General features: G+C 44.0%; 1 protein-coding gene across 1 annotated transcript in view; it reads left to right on the forward strand.

Annotated features, from left to right (window-relative positions):
* SNAPC3 (small nuclear RNA activating complex polypeptide 3) overlaps positions 1-13,499 on the forward strand; it is a 36,208-nt gene that overhangs the window by 17,756 nt on the left and 4,953 nt on the right. Inside the window, exons 4-7 of the mRNA XM_008048188.2 lie at positions 3,970-4,074; positions 6,116-6,265; positions 9,745-9,827; positions 11,242-11,406. Of these exons, the coding sequence (XP_008046379.2) occupies positions 3,970-4,074; positions 6,116-6,265; positions 9,745-9,827; positions 11,242-11,406 (503 nt within the window). The remainder of the gene's footprint in view (positions 1-3,969; positions 4,075-6,115; positions 6,266-9,744; positions 9,828-11,241; positions 11,407-13,499) is intronic.

Raw genomic sequence — 13,499 nt, forward strand, 5'->3', positions numbered from 1 at the left:
GCTACCACGCCTGGCTAATTTTTTGATTTATTGTAGAGACGAGGTCTCGCCAAGTTGCCTAGGCGGGTCTCAAACCCGCGGGCTCAAGCAGTCCACTCACCTCAGCCTCCCAAAGCACGGGATTACAGGCTGAGCCACTGAGCCTGGCTGGTGGATGATTTTTGTGATGTGTTGTTGGTTCCAGTTTGCTAGGATCTTGTTGAGAATTTTAGCATCTGTGTTCATCAAGGATATTGGCCTGTAGTTCTCTTTCTTTGTTGAATCTTTACCTGGTTTGGGTATCAGTGTGGTGTTAGCTTCATGAAATGATTTGCGGAGAGTTCCATCTTTCTCGGTTGCCTGGAATACTTTCTTTTTTTTTTTTTTGAGTCAGTCTCACTCTTTCACTCAGGCTGGAGTGCAGTGGGATGCTCGCGGCCACTCCTGCGTCGACCTGCTGGCCTCCTGTGATCCTTCTGCCTCATTCTTCCAAGTAGCCAGAACTACAGGCGTACGCTACCATGCCTGGCTAATTTTTGATTTATTGTAGAGACAGGGTCTTGCCAAGTTGCCTGGGCAGGTCTCGAACCCACAGGCTCAAGCAATCCATAGTCACCTTGACCTTCCAAAGCACGGGAGCCCGGCCCGGTAGTTAGTTTTCTTGTGACATAGTTGATTTCCTATTTACCTATGTAGTTGCCTTTACCAGTGTTACTTATTTCTTCTTAGGGTTTCAAGTTACTCTCAGGTCTTTTCATTTCAGTCTGAAGCACTCTCGTTAGCATTTCTTAAAGGTCAGGTCTACTACCCTCAGCTTTTGTTTGTTTGAAAATGTCTTAATTTCTTCCTCATTCCTGAAGAAGCATTTTACCAGGTTTTTTTTTCCTTTATAGCTTTAAATGTGTCGCTCTGTTTTTTCCTTAAAAATTGGAGCCGGGCGCAGTGTGCGTGCCTCCAGCCCTAGCTGCTCAGGAGGCCCAAGGTCAGCGTGGGCAACTAGCGAGACCTGTTCTCAAGTCAGTGAGGCGGTTTGGTTTCGGGTCTCTGTGGTTCCGATGAGAAATCTGCTTTTCGTCTTAAAGGAGGATTGATTTTCTTTACGTATTTGTGGTTTCCTTCAGCTCATAGAACACATTTTAAAAATTGCTGCATAATGATTTTATCCATTTTTGGGGTACTCGAATTTTTTGGATACTATGAATCTAGCTGCTGCCTGTAGGAATAATTCATTGACATCTTTGAGTAGCAATTTCAGTGTCTGTGCTTCCTCAGGGTTGGTTCCCGTCTAGTTCTTACTCTCCTGTGAATGGGCTGTTTTTCCTGTTTTATGTGTTTTGTAAGATTTTCTGGAGAACTGAACATTCGGAGTATGATTTTTCTTGTTGAGGACCGGAGTTTAGTGATTTTTCCAGCTATTTTTGCAGCATGTGTATTCCATGTTGTATGTGCCACCGATGTTTCTGATTCCATTATCTCTGGTCAGTCAGTGATCTGTGTTAGGGCACGGCAGGGACAGGGTGAGGGTGGAGAGGCGAGGGGAGACGCGCAGCATGGCCGGGGCTGGCAGGCCGGAGGTGCGCGCCGGGAACCCAGAGATCCGAGCAGATTGCAAAGAATTGCGACACACAGAGGTGAGAGAAGAAAAGATTTATTTAAGAAAAGTTCACCCCCCAGAGACAGGGAGTGGGCCTACACTCTAGGTGAGTGTGGCCTCGTAACCCCCCAGAGTCCTGGCTTAAATTCTTCGCTTGGAGATGTTGCACGTGACTGCTGTGACTTCCTTGTTGACCACCTGTGGATGTCTTGGAGAACCTGTGACACAGAGACCCATTGATGTCCACCAACATCATCACAGCCCCTAAGAGAAGGAAGTGACAAGGATTCTAATCCTCCTGCACCTTCCCAAACAACATTCCTTCGAGCTAGTGGAGTAGTGGAGGATGCACCTCCCTTTACCTCCTAGGCATTCCCAGTGGGTAGCTTCGCAGGGGATCCTTGGCTTCCCGTATATAGTGCTCAATTTACTGGAAGATCAAATCCCCGCCTGCTCTCCCTCTGAGTGGTCATAACCTTTGTAATGATAAGTTTCATGACTTTTACAGTCCTTGCTCTATGCATGATGTTTTAGGCCTTGTAAATTCCCTTTACTCTAGGCAAGCTTGATTGCCACTATTAGATACCTCTGATACTTGGAAGTCTGTTTCTGAAAAGACAAAGTCGGTAAAGTTAATTATACCTAAAGTGTGCATTTCTCCAAAAGCATAGCTTCTACTTTCTCATCATTGTGTCAGAGTTTAAGAACAAGATGAAAAATGATGATTTCCCATTCTCGGTCTGTCCTTTCTTTTTTTTCTTTTTTTTCTTTTTTTGAGTTGGAGTCTCACTCTGTCACCCAGACTGGAGTGCAGTGGCCGCTCCCGGCCACCGCAGCCTCGACCTGCTGGGCTCCGGCGATCCTTCCACTTCAGCCTTCCAAGTAGCTGGAACTACAGGCGCGCGCTACCACGCCTGGCTGATTTTTGATTTATTGTAGAGATGAGGCCTCACCAAGTTGCCCAGGTGGGTCTCGAACCCACGGGCTCAGTCAATCCACTCATCTCAGCCTCCCAAAGCGTGGGATTACAGGCTGAGCCACTGAGCCCGGCTGGTCTGTCCTTTCAGTCTGACAGTTTTCCTTAAATATTTGGCTCCGGAAAGGAAAAAGCCTCCCGTCTCTAAATCTTGCAGTAGTTGCTGCTGGGGAAGCTGCTGCCACCTCGAGGGCCAAAGCCAAGGCCGGCATCAGGGCCAGGCCCTCAGGGTGTGCTGGACCAACCAAAGCAGGTCTCCACTGCCTGTCCTGTCCTCGGCCAGTTGCTCCGGAACTTGGACTGTTGTCTCATCTGCAGCGGGGCCGAGGAGCGGAGGTGGCAGTTGGTTTGCACGTGCTGCTTGCTTACAAGAGGTCGCACCTCCTCCCTTCATCACACACTCCTCTGGTTGTTATATGTGTCCCATCAGGTTCCAGAGTTCCAAAATAGTTGATGTCAGTCTCTTTTTCCAGTGAAATGCTTCTGTCTAGGGACTGAGCCCTAGAGCTTCTGCCACTTTGTGTAACACCACTCCCATTTATTTCTTTTTCTTTTTGAGTCTGATTCCCACTCTGTCACCCAGGCTGGAGTACAGTGGCATGCTCACAGCTACCGCAGACTCGACCTGCTGGGCTCAGGCAGTCCTTCCGCCTCAGTCTTCCAAGTAGCTGGAGCCACAGGCATGTGCCACCACGCCTGGCTAGTATTTTCATTATTGTAGAGATGAGGTCTCGCCATGTTGCTCAGGCGGGTCTCGAACCTGTGGGCTCAGACAGTCCTCTTGGGTCTGCCTCCCAAAGTGCTGGGGTTACAGGCATGAGCCACCACACCCAACTACTCACAACTTATTTCTAAAACATCCTACATCTTCACTTCTTAACAGTTTTCCCGACTGGCCCCTATTTTATAGCAATTCAGCACATATAGAAGAGAACCTGATAAATTAAAGATATGATGATATAAAAAGCAAGAGGTTTAGAGCCAAACAGTTCTGCATTTTCATCCTAATTCTCTGGTGTGACCTTGAGTAAATCGCTGTACTTCTGAGCGTCATCTTTCAAGTCGCTTTCTTAAGAATATCCAACAAGGAATGTAAAAAAGTAACTGGAAATGCCTAGGTTACACCAGCCTCGGTCCACATATCTGTTTGATCATCAGTTGTTAAGCACTTAGCGTTAAATGCCTTATTTGGTGCTTTATGTACACATTCCCAGCACGGTTTTGTAAATAAGTGTTTTCTGGCCTTTTTTTTTTTAAAACAGAAGATGAAACTAAAGCGTAGAGATATTCTAACACTTTTCCTGAAGTGTAGTAGTAGGTGTCAGCAAGCACCATTTGATTCGATCCCTTGCTGGTAGGCATTTCCCCACACTGCCTCTTGTCTAAGATACTGATTCCAGGGTCTTTTTTCTTTCTTCAGGAGTCGCATGCCATAGGAAAAAAGCCTGAAAATCCAGCAGACATGATCGAAGAAGGGGAGCTTATCCTATCTGTGAATATCTTGTACCCTGTTATATTTCATAAGGTCAGGAGTAAAATCTTTTGGATTTCATAGATATGAGTAACTTTTGTCAACAAGTCAATTATTTGAAGAGTCACATTTCTGTGCTTGCTTTCAGAATAAATGTGAGTATATGCTGCCTATTTGACATCTTATTTTTAGAGCTGACAGTCTGTATTCTTGGGTTATTTGTTTTATTTTAATTTTTTTTAAAGCAGGATTTATTGAGAGGACAGAAAAGCTCTCACAGTGGGAGGGGACCCGAAGGGGGTTGCCCTATTTGTTTTAATAAGGAATATTAAAAGGAAATGAGGTTAAAGTTTCAAGTAATCTCTTGACCAATAGGATTACAGTTACAGTACTGGAATGGATACCTGATTTCTGCCCTAGAAGCAACTGGAAGTATTTATAAATCCCCAGTAATCCAATTCCACAAATTCTTGAGGGTTTTTTGCAGAACAGGTGGTTAGTGAAGGAGTGGGGTGGCCTTTGTTCACTAATTCAGGATACTTGGGAAGTTATTAAAATAACTAAGGACAGCTCTTCTTTGACGAAAATACAGAAAGTTAGTGAATCAAGAATTCACAAATTTCTTAGGAGGAAAAAACTCTTTCTTAGCCCAGAGTATGTGTGTGTGTGTGTGTGTGTGTGTGTATATATATATATTCTTGATTTCCTAAATAGATATATCATAAACTCTGATGAGGCTTAATTGAAAGATTACTACACATAGATTGTACTTAGGAATAAATAGGCTTTTATGACACATTTGGGATGTAGTTAGCACTAATTTGCCTTGTTTGATTAAGATCTCAAATTGCCAGTCAAAAAAAACACAAAACAAAATATGAATCTTTGGGATTATAATGTTAGATTAGGGCTCAGATAGCCTGACTTCAGTGAGACAACTTTTTTTTTTTTTTTGAGTTGGAGTCTCACTCTGTCACCCAGACTGGAATGCAGTGGCTGCTCCCGGCCACCGCAGCCTCAACCTGCTGGGCTCCGGCAATCCTTCCGTCTCAGCCTTCCAAGTAGCTGGAACTACAGGCGTGCACCACCACGCCCGGTCAATTTTTGATTTATTGTAGAGATGAGGTCTCACCAAGTTGCCCAGGCGGGTCTCGTACCCATGGGCTCAGGCAATCCACTCACCTCAGCCTCCCAAAGCACTGGGATTACAGGCTGAGCCACTGAGCCTGGCCGAGTGAGACAGCTTTTTGGAAATTTTATTTTATTTTATTTTTTGAGTGGGCATCTCATTCTGTTGCCTAGGCTGGAGTGCAGTGGCATGCTCACGACCACCACAGCCTCGACCTGCTGGGCTCAGGAGATCCTTCCACCTCAGCCTTCTAAGTAGCTGGAACTAAGTGCAAGCTACTACGCCTGGCTAATTTTTTGGTTTATTATAGAGACGAGGTCTCACCAAGTTGTCTGGGCTAGTCTTGAACCCCTGGGCTCAGGTAATTCTCTCTCCTTGGTCTCCCAAAGTGCTGGAATTATAGGCGTGAGCCACTGTGCCCAGCTAACTTTTAGGAAATTTTGAAAGACTGTCCTGCTATCTGAAGTCATATTCCAAAGGCTCTTAATGTTAATATCAGTTTGGAACATCCTGATTATGAACTTTAGCTTAAACCAGAAAATTTATTTTGCCAAGTATCTCAATTGTATCCATGGGATTTTAATTTATGGACGTGACCGAGTGATGTTTTGGAGAGGCCAGTACCATTGAAAGAAGACTTTTGTTACCTACACTTCCTGAGAGGAAGGAGCATGCCACCTCATGCAGGGCCACAGGGAGAAGTGCCTCTCGGTCTGGCTCAATAATAGCAGAAAAGGCATTAAGGGGGGTTTCTGTGGGGAAGGCGAGGCAGGGAAGGGTGGGCAATTTAGGGTTGGCTAGTTTGAGTAATCTCAGCTGGTTTGGGTGCATGATTTAATTAGTTTTTTTTTTTCTTTTTAGCTTTTTGAGTAAGGGTGAAAATTAATTTAGATCCAGTCATGACAGGATTTGTGATTTTATTGCTTTGTCTCTAAATGTGCACTCATTTTACTGTTTGACTTGTAGCACAAAGAGCACAAACCATACCAGACGATGCTGGTACTGGGCAGTCAGAAGCTCACAGAACTGAGAGATGCAATTCGCTGTGTCAGTGACCTTCAGATTGGTGGCGAATTCAGCAGTACTCCTGACCAGGCCCCTGAGCACATCAGCAAAGTAAGGTGATTTTTACCCCCATAAAACTAAAGGAAATGATTATAATAAGCTGTGGAAACAGTGATTATTCTAGCAAGCTCATAAACATCCTGGTAAAAAAACTCTCTTCTCGCATGTAACTCCATCAAACTTCTTATAATCAGAGCTTTTCTAAAGTTGTAACCTGTCATAATTGCCGTCAGCAAAAGGTGGGAGTTGACCCGAGAACCTCAGTAGTGTCCGTCAGTCCGAGGACTGGCTCCCAACAGGGAGAGAGCATATCAGGTTGGTCCAAGCTGATGCATCCCAATGTGGTGCTCTCGGAAGAACCCCGTGGGCCATTGGAATAGGCTGAAAAGGAACAACGTGGCAGATTGGCTCCTGCATTCAGGAGGGATTGTTCATCTGATGAGCAGGAGAGGAGGGCCTTGTCCTTCCCAAATTTCATCCTAGGGCAAGACTGTACTAATTCCATTCCCTGGTACAACTCTGGCAGAAGACCTTAGATTTACTGGTCTGTTTCAGGAGAGGGGCAGCATCTCCTCTGCATGCATAAAAGATTTGGGGATAACTTGGATGGACACAGAGTTTGCAAATGAATCAACAAAATCTCATTTGCTGGGTCCTATTCCACCAGCCACATAAATGTTGGTATAGCTTAGTTTTCATCTTTGTACTTTTTTCTCCCCCTTAGGCTGATGTATAAGACCTTTTACAGTGATGATCCCAAATTAACTTTCCATTCAATTCATCCTCTACCTTGAGATTTGATGCTTTAGCCACAGTGAATTTATGTATCTTCCTCAAACGTACTTTTCTTGCCCTTGTCCTCCCTCTATCTGTTTGGTGAGTCGATACTCAGATTTCCAGACCCAGCTCAAAACTCACCCTTTACATAAAATTTTTCCTGGTCTTTCTTTGCCACTCTGACCTCTTTTTATTTATCCATTATAGTGCATATGTTGATTCTAGGTGCTGTGTGTCTGTCAGCCCCTAAGCTAACTGTTCAGTCTTTGGTTGGTATGCAGATGAGCATCATGGCTCACACATACATTACACTGGAGGGCTGGACACAGAGCCTCATGACTGAAATCCCAGCACTTTGAGAGGCAAAGGCAGGAAGATCACTTAAGGCCAGGAGTTTGAGCCAGGCTGGGCAACATGGTGAGACACTGTCTCTATTTTTTAAAAAAGAGAGATTACACTTAGCTATTTTTTTTGTTATACTGAAAATGGTTTTAGGATATTTGAATTCTTTAGGGGTGCCATCTCAGTGCTTTTGGAGATAAACTTTGTTGGCCGGGCACAGTGGCTCAGCCTGTAATCCCAGCACTTTGGGAGGCTGAGGTGAGAGACTTGCCTGAGCCTGGAGGTTCGAGACCAGCCTGGGCAACTTGACGAGACCTCGTCTCTACAGTAAATCACAAAAACTAGTCGGGCGTGGTATTGTGTGTCTGTAGTTCCAGCTACTCGGAAGGCGGAGGCAGAAGGATCGCCTAAGCCCAGCAGGTGGAGGCTGCAGTGGCTGGGAGTGTGCCACTGCCCTCCAGCCTGGGCGACAGAGTGAGACTCCAACTCAAAAAAAAAAAGAAAAGAAAAGAGATTTAAATATACTGGCCCAACTCTCCTAGCCTTATCACATACAACATTAATCAAAGAATATATTTTATTCAAGAGTTCCCCTTAGTGGTCAGGATATAAATTCCCACTTCTGGCCACATAAGGGAAGGTTATTCATGATGACTTATGATTAAGATGGAAAATGTTTTTGTTCTTTGAGAGTTTACCTTGTAATTAATAATTATGCCAAAAGGCATTAAGTTGCTGAAATCACTTAAGATGTTCTGTAGACGTGTTTTGTAATGAGCAAATTTTTACATACACTAAACTTCATTTTGTTTCTAAAATAAGGCAGTAGTTATTTTGTCAGAACTTTTATTTTGGATCCTAGCTTACCTCTTTCAGGGTTTACAAGTGTGTTAAGTGTCAGATTTTGTGTTTTAGCAGCAAGGCATATGGCATTAGGTTCAGCTTTTTATCTTACAATGACCTGTGAGGAAAGTAATGGCTTTCCTCATATTTTACATGAGGAAGCCGAGTCAGTGAGATTAGTGGCTAGTCCAAGGAGAAATAGCATAGCCAGTCTTGCAAGGGTGTCTGATACCAACACAAAATGGTCTGTAAATGGGAAAATTAAGACAATTAGGAAATATAGAAACTTCAGAGGAGTGGACGAGAAATTATAATATGAGGGCAAAATTATCTTAGTACCTGAGACGTATATATCTTCTATAGATCATAAAAATCACTTTTGTGCCTCACCACAGGTCCGTAAGATGTCATGGCAGATGTTATTGTCCTCATTTTACAGGTGAGGACACTGAGGTCTGAGAAGAGATTGTTAAGTACCCAGAGTCCCAAAGTGGGAGGTGAGGAAGGTAGTGCAAGTCTTCGGACCCTCCTCTTAGGGTCTGGTTCTGAGCATGTGGTGAAGGACAACTCTGAGTGGTTCTCAGCTCCAGTTGCATATTTCTCCTAGAGAACTTTAGGAAAATACTGATGCCTGGGCCACATCCTCAAAGATTCTCATTGAATGAGTCTGACTGAGGTGAGACTTGGTGTTTAGTATTTTTGTGATTCTGTTTTGCAATCAGGATTAGGAGCCACTTCTCTGATGGAAATTTTGATGCGTTGAAAGTTAAGAAACCTGAGGATTTACACAAATTGTTCTACTACAGTCGTATCTGGGGTAGGATTGCTTGAGTTAAAATAGAAAAATCCACATTCTGTCTGCCTAAGAGTTACTGAAAATGTAAAGGGAAAATTTGTGTTAAAAGATACTGAGGCCGGGCTCGGTGGCTCAGCCTGTAATCCCAGCAACTTTGGGAGGCTGAGGCGAGTGGATCGCCGGAGCCCGGCAGGTTGAGGCTGCGGTGGCCGGGAGCATGCCACTGCACTCCAGTCTGAGTGACAGAGTGAGACTCCAACTCAAAAAATAAAAATAAAAAAAGACATTGAAAGTACAAAAAAATGCTGGAAAAAGTAGCTCAGTGATTATACTTTTCACTGGGGACACGCCAAAGATAGGAATTTGGTTTTTAGTTCTAGTATCTGAAACAACTCACTGCTGTGAATGCATATGGTAAAATAATATTGAAGTTTATGTGGTTTCTAATTGGGTTCTTTTCATGAATCTTGGGAAAATATATCAATTTAAATCAAACTTGATCATTAGACCAGCACTAGGATAAAATTGAAAAGAGCAGCAGGGAACATGTCTTTATCCCCTTATCCCTGATGACATAGTGTTTGTCACATTGTAGGTTCCTGTTAAATTTTTAAAAGTTAATGAGCCAAGAATATTCTATGAATTTCCATACAGTTAATGTAAAACATTAGTGTGATTTTTTTTATGATGCATAAATTTTGAATTAATACTTAGGATAATTTCATAATTGTTATTCATAGGCTTTCTCTCAACATCATCTGTTTTCTTTTAGGACCTATACAAATCAGCCTTCTTTTATTTTGAAGGAACATTTTACAATGATAAAAGATACCCAGAATGCAGAGATTTGAGCAGGTATTGTTTCTAAAGATCTTCTCAATATTTCTAGTTCTCAAAGTAGTGATATCACCAAAAATCTTGTTACTGTTCTATTAGGGATCTTTGCCAAGGCATTATTTATATATCTTGTATTGAGCATTACATACATCTAAAAAAAATTAAGCTGGTCTTGGTAATATCTGCCTGTAGTCTCAGCTACTCAGGAGGCGAGGGCCAAGAGTTCCAGGCTGTAGGCCCTGTGGTGGTGGTACCTGGGAATAGCTACTGCACTCCAGCCTGGGCAATACAGCGAGACCCCACCTCTCAAAAAGTGAAATCCCTCTGAAAGCCTTCATACTTTCTGGCCTTTATACTTAGGTAACAGTGGTAAATTAATCTTCCACTGTTTTTTCTCTCTTCGACCTAAGTGAATGAATGAATCCAAATTGAAACATTAAGTATACAACATGAAAAATTTACACTTAATGTTATTTTAATGACATCATACGTTTCTTACGTGTTTTGGCAGTGAGAGTGTTTTTAAGTGTTTATATAAACCCTCTTACGGCCATTTGTGTCCTGTATTCTGATGTAGCCGTTTAGACTGTTTGGTCTCAGCTTTCCTTTATTCTGTGAATGATTGGGGGCCTCAGTGCGTTATTGTTTACGTAACTCTCTGTTTGTCACATTTGACACTGAAACTGAGGAATATTTGAAATGGTGCTTTGAATCTCGTTGCCTGTTAACATTTTTGGGACAAAAATACCTGTTTTCCAAGATAGAATAGTGAGAGGAGTGGCATTGTTACTCATTTTGCATTCAAAGACACATCCCATAGCTTCTAGAAAACTGGTGGCTTATGACAGGGTTAGTGTTGAAAAGAGCAGCAAGATCCTAATGTGATCGTGAGAATAATTTTGTTTGGTTTTTTGGGGGGGGGTTTTTTGGGGGGTTGGAGTCTCACTCTGCCTCCCAGACTGGAGTGCAGCAGCCGCTCCCAGCCACCGCAACCTTGACCTGCTGGGCTCCGGCGATCCTTCCGCCTCAGCCTTCCGAGTAGCCGGAACTACAGGCGCGCGCTACCACGCCCGGCTGATTTTTTGATTTACTGTCGAGATGAGGTCTCGCTGCCCAGGCGAGTCTCGAACCCTCGGGCTCAGGCCATCCACTCCCCTCAGCCTCCCAAAGGCGCGGAATGACAGGCTGAGCCACCGAACCCGGCTCGTGAGAATAATTTTGACCTCAAGGGCCATACTTTGAGAATTGCTGCTTCAATGGAAGAAGAAGAAATTAGCATTCCTAGCCCCACCATGGTCTTCCCCTCAAGATGGCAGCTGTCCAGTTAGTTCAGTGAGCCAGGGCTACATGAATTTCTGCCGTCACACACCATTTTCTGTGGCTTCGAAGTTTGTGTGGAGCAGTGACACATCCTTGCCTTTGCCTTCCTCAGAACTGTCATTGAGTGGTCAGAGTCCCACGACAGAGGCTACGGGACGTTTCAGACCGCCAGAATGGAAGAGTTCACCTTCAGTGACTTGTGCATTAAGCTGGGTTTTCCGTACTTGTACTGTCACCAGGGAGACTGTGAACACGTTGTTGTCGTTACTGACATGAGGTAGGTGGCAGCACTCAGAACATTTTGTTCCTCTTTTCCTTCTCTCTACTTCAAGTATAAAAGCACAGGCAGCTTCTTAAAAACAAGAGGAGTGAAAGTCATCATCACTGCAAGCTGGCCTGGGAGCAGCACGAGCAAGAGCTCTCCGTGCCGCAGCCCGCTCTCTGCGTCCCTTTGCGTCCTCTCTTGTTCGTGTTCTGGAAAGTCAGTGCTATTTATTAGCGGGTTGAAATCTGTAAATACTTTGTAGAGTATGCCCATTTTGAACCAGACAGCTGTTATTCTGGTGATAGTCATCCATTTTGTATATCCTGTAAACTCCTTGCTTTGCACACTTGCAACTTGATTTCTTGGTTGCCTTTTTGCCAAAATTTGAGAAAGATAAAAGGGAACTAGGAGAAGAGAAAGTCGTTTTAATACTTGATAAATGTGAAGTCTTAATGCTACGATAAAGATAAAGGAGCTAGAATAGTCTAAAATGAGATTGAGGGATTACTTGTAAATTATGTGTATACCTATTCCATGAGTAAGGCTGTTCATTTCCTTTTTTCTTTTTCTTTTTTTTTTTTTTGAGAAAGCAGGATTTATTGAGCACAGAAAAGCTCCCACAGTGGGAGAGGACCTGAAGGGTTGCCATTATTTTAGGAAATCTTGGTTTAAGAAGGACCAATCTGAGCTGGGCGCAGTGGCTCAGCCTATAGTCCCAGCACTTTGGAGGCAGAGGCGAGAGGATTGCCTGAGCCTACAGGCTCGAGACCAGCCTGGGCAACATGGTGAGACCTTGTCTCTACAATAGTGAAAAAATTAGCTGGGTGCAGTGGCGCCTGCCTGTTGTTCCAGCTACTTGGAAGGCTGAGGTGGCGTAAGCGTGCCACTGCACTCTAGCCTAGGTGACAGAGTGAGACTCTGACTCAAAAAAAAGGACCAATCTGTATGTAGGAATAAACCCTGCTCTACTGCTGGTTTGATTCTTTCTAAGAGACCATTTTACGCTTTTTGTGGACCAATAACATACTCACGTTTGATCAATAATTAGGAACCAGTACTTACTAGTATTAAAAATTTATAATGCCAGTAATAGAAAATTTATTGTGCCAATAATGGAAAATGTTTCCAGAAAGTCCCTGTTGACACTTATTTTGGGTCTCCAGAATTTTTTTTTTTTTTGGAGTCGGAGTCTCACTCTGTTGCCCAGACTGGAGTGCACTGGCAAGCTCCTGGCCACCGCAGCCTCGACCTGCGGGCTCCGGCAATCCTTCCACCTCAGCCTTCCAAGTGGCTGGAACTACAGGTGCATGCTACCACGCCCGGCTCATTTTTGATTGATTGTAGAGTTGAGGTCTCACCAGTTTGCCCAGGCGGGTCTTGAACCCACGGTCTCAGGCAGTCCACTCACCTCGACCTCCCAAAGTGCTGGGATTACAGACTGAGCCACGGAGCCCAGCCTAAATTTTGCGTTATTAGTGTGGGAGGAAGAAAACGGACTGTACTATCTGCACGAATAGCAAGACACCAGGTGGGAGATGTCCCACAAGTGACTATGGCACAGCATGTATCAGTGAGCCTGCAGGACATCTCAGAGACTGTTTTCATGCCTCGCCACACATTAACAAACAGAAGATACTACATTTTGATTGTCTTGTAATAAATCAGCTCCTCAATGCCCAGAATTCCATTATAAGCCAAATATCATCACAGTAAAATAAAGAGTTCCAATGCTATGCTGTTTGATATGAAATGATTCATTTTTCACTATTTGGCAAAAAAGCATGGTCCAGTCGCCAGCAGGTGATCCTGGAAATGCCTCCAAGTGCAAAGAGTTAAATGAATTCCGGGTGTTTTGGGGTCCCACCTCGTACTTCACACACAGTAAACCGTGAACGAGAGAGACGTGGGATGCAGCACCGAATAGATTAAGTGGACATAAAGGGAATTCTCAGAATGATGAGAAAGTGAAACCCCAGTATGACAGCTGTATGGCAGAGCTGGAGAAAAATTTGATTCAGAGGCTGGAGCCAGTCTCTTAGAGAACTCAGGGCCGGGCTTGGTGGCTCAGCCTGTAATCCCGCGCCTTTGGGAGGCTGAGGTGAGTG

This window comes from Carlito syrichta, unplaced genomic scaffold (genome assembly GCF_000164805.1).
Source record: "Carlito syrichta isolate Samal-C Ts95f unplaced genomic scaffold, Tarsius_syrichta-2.0.1 Scaffold120796, whole genome shotgun sequence".
Taxonomy (NCBI): Eukaryota; Metazoa; Chordata; class Mammalia; order Primates; family Tarsiidae; genus Carlito; species Carlito syrichta.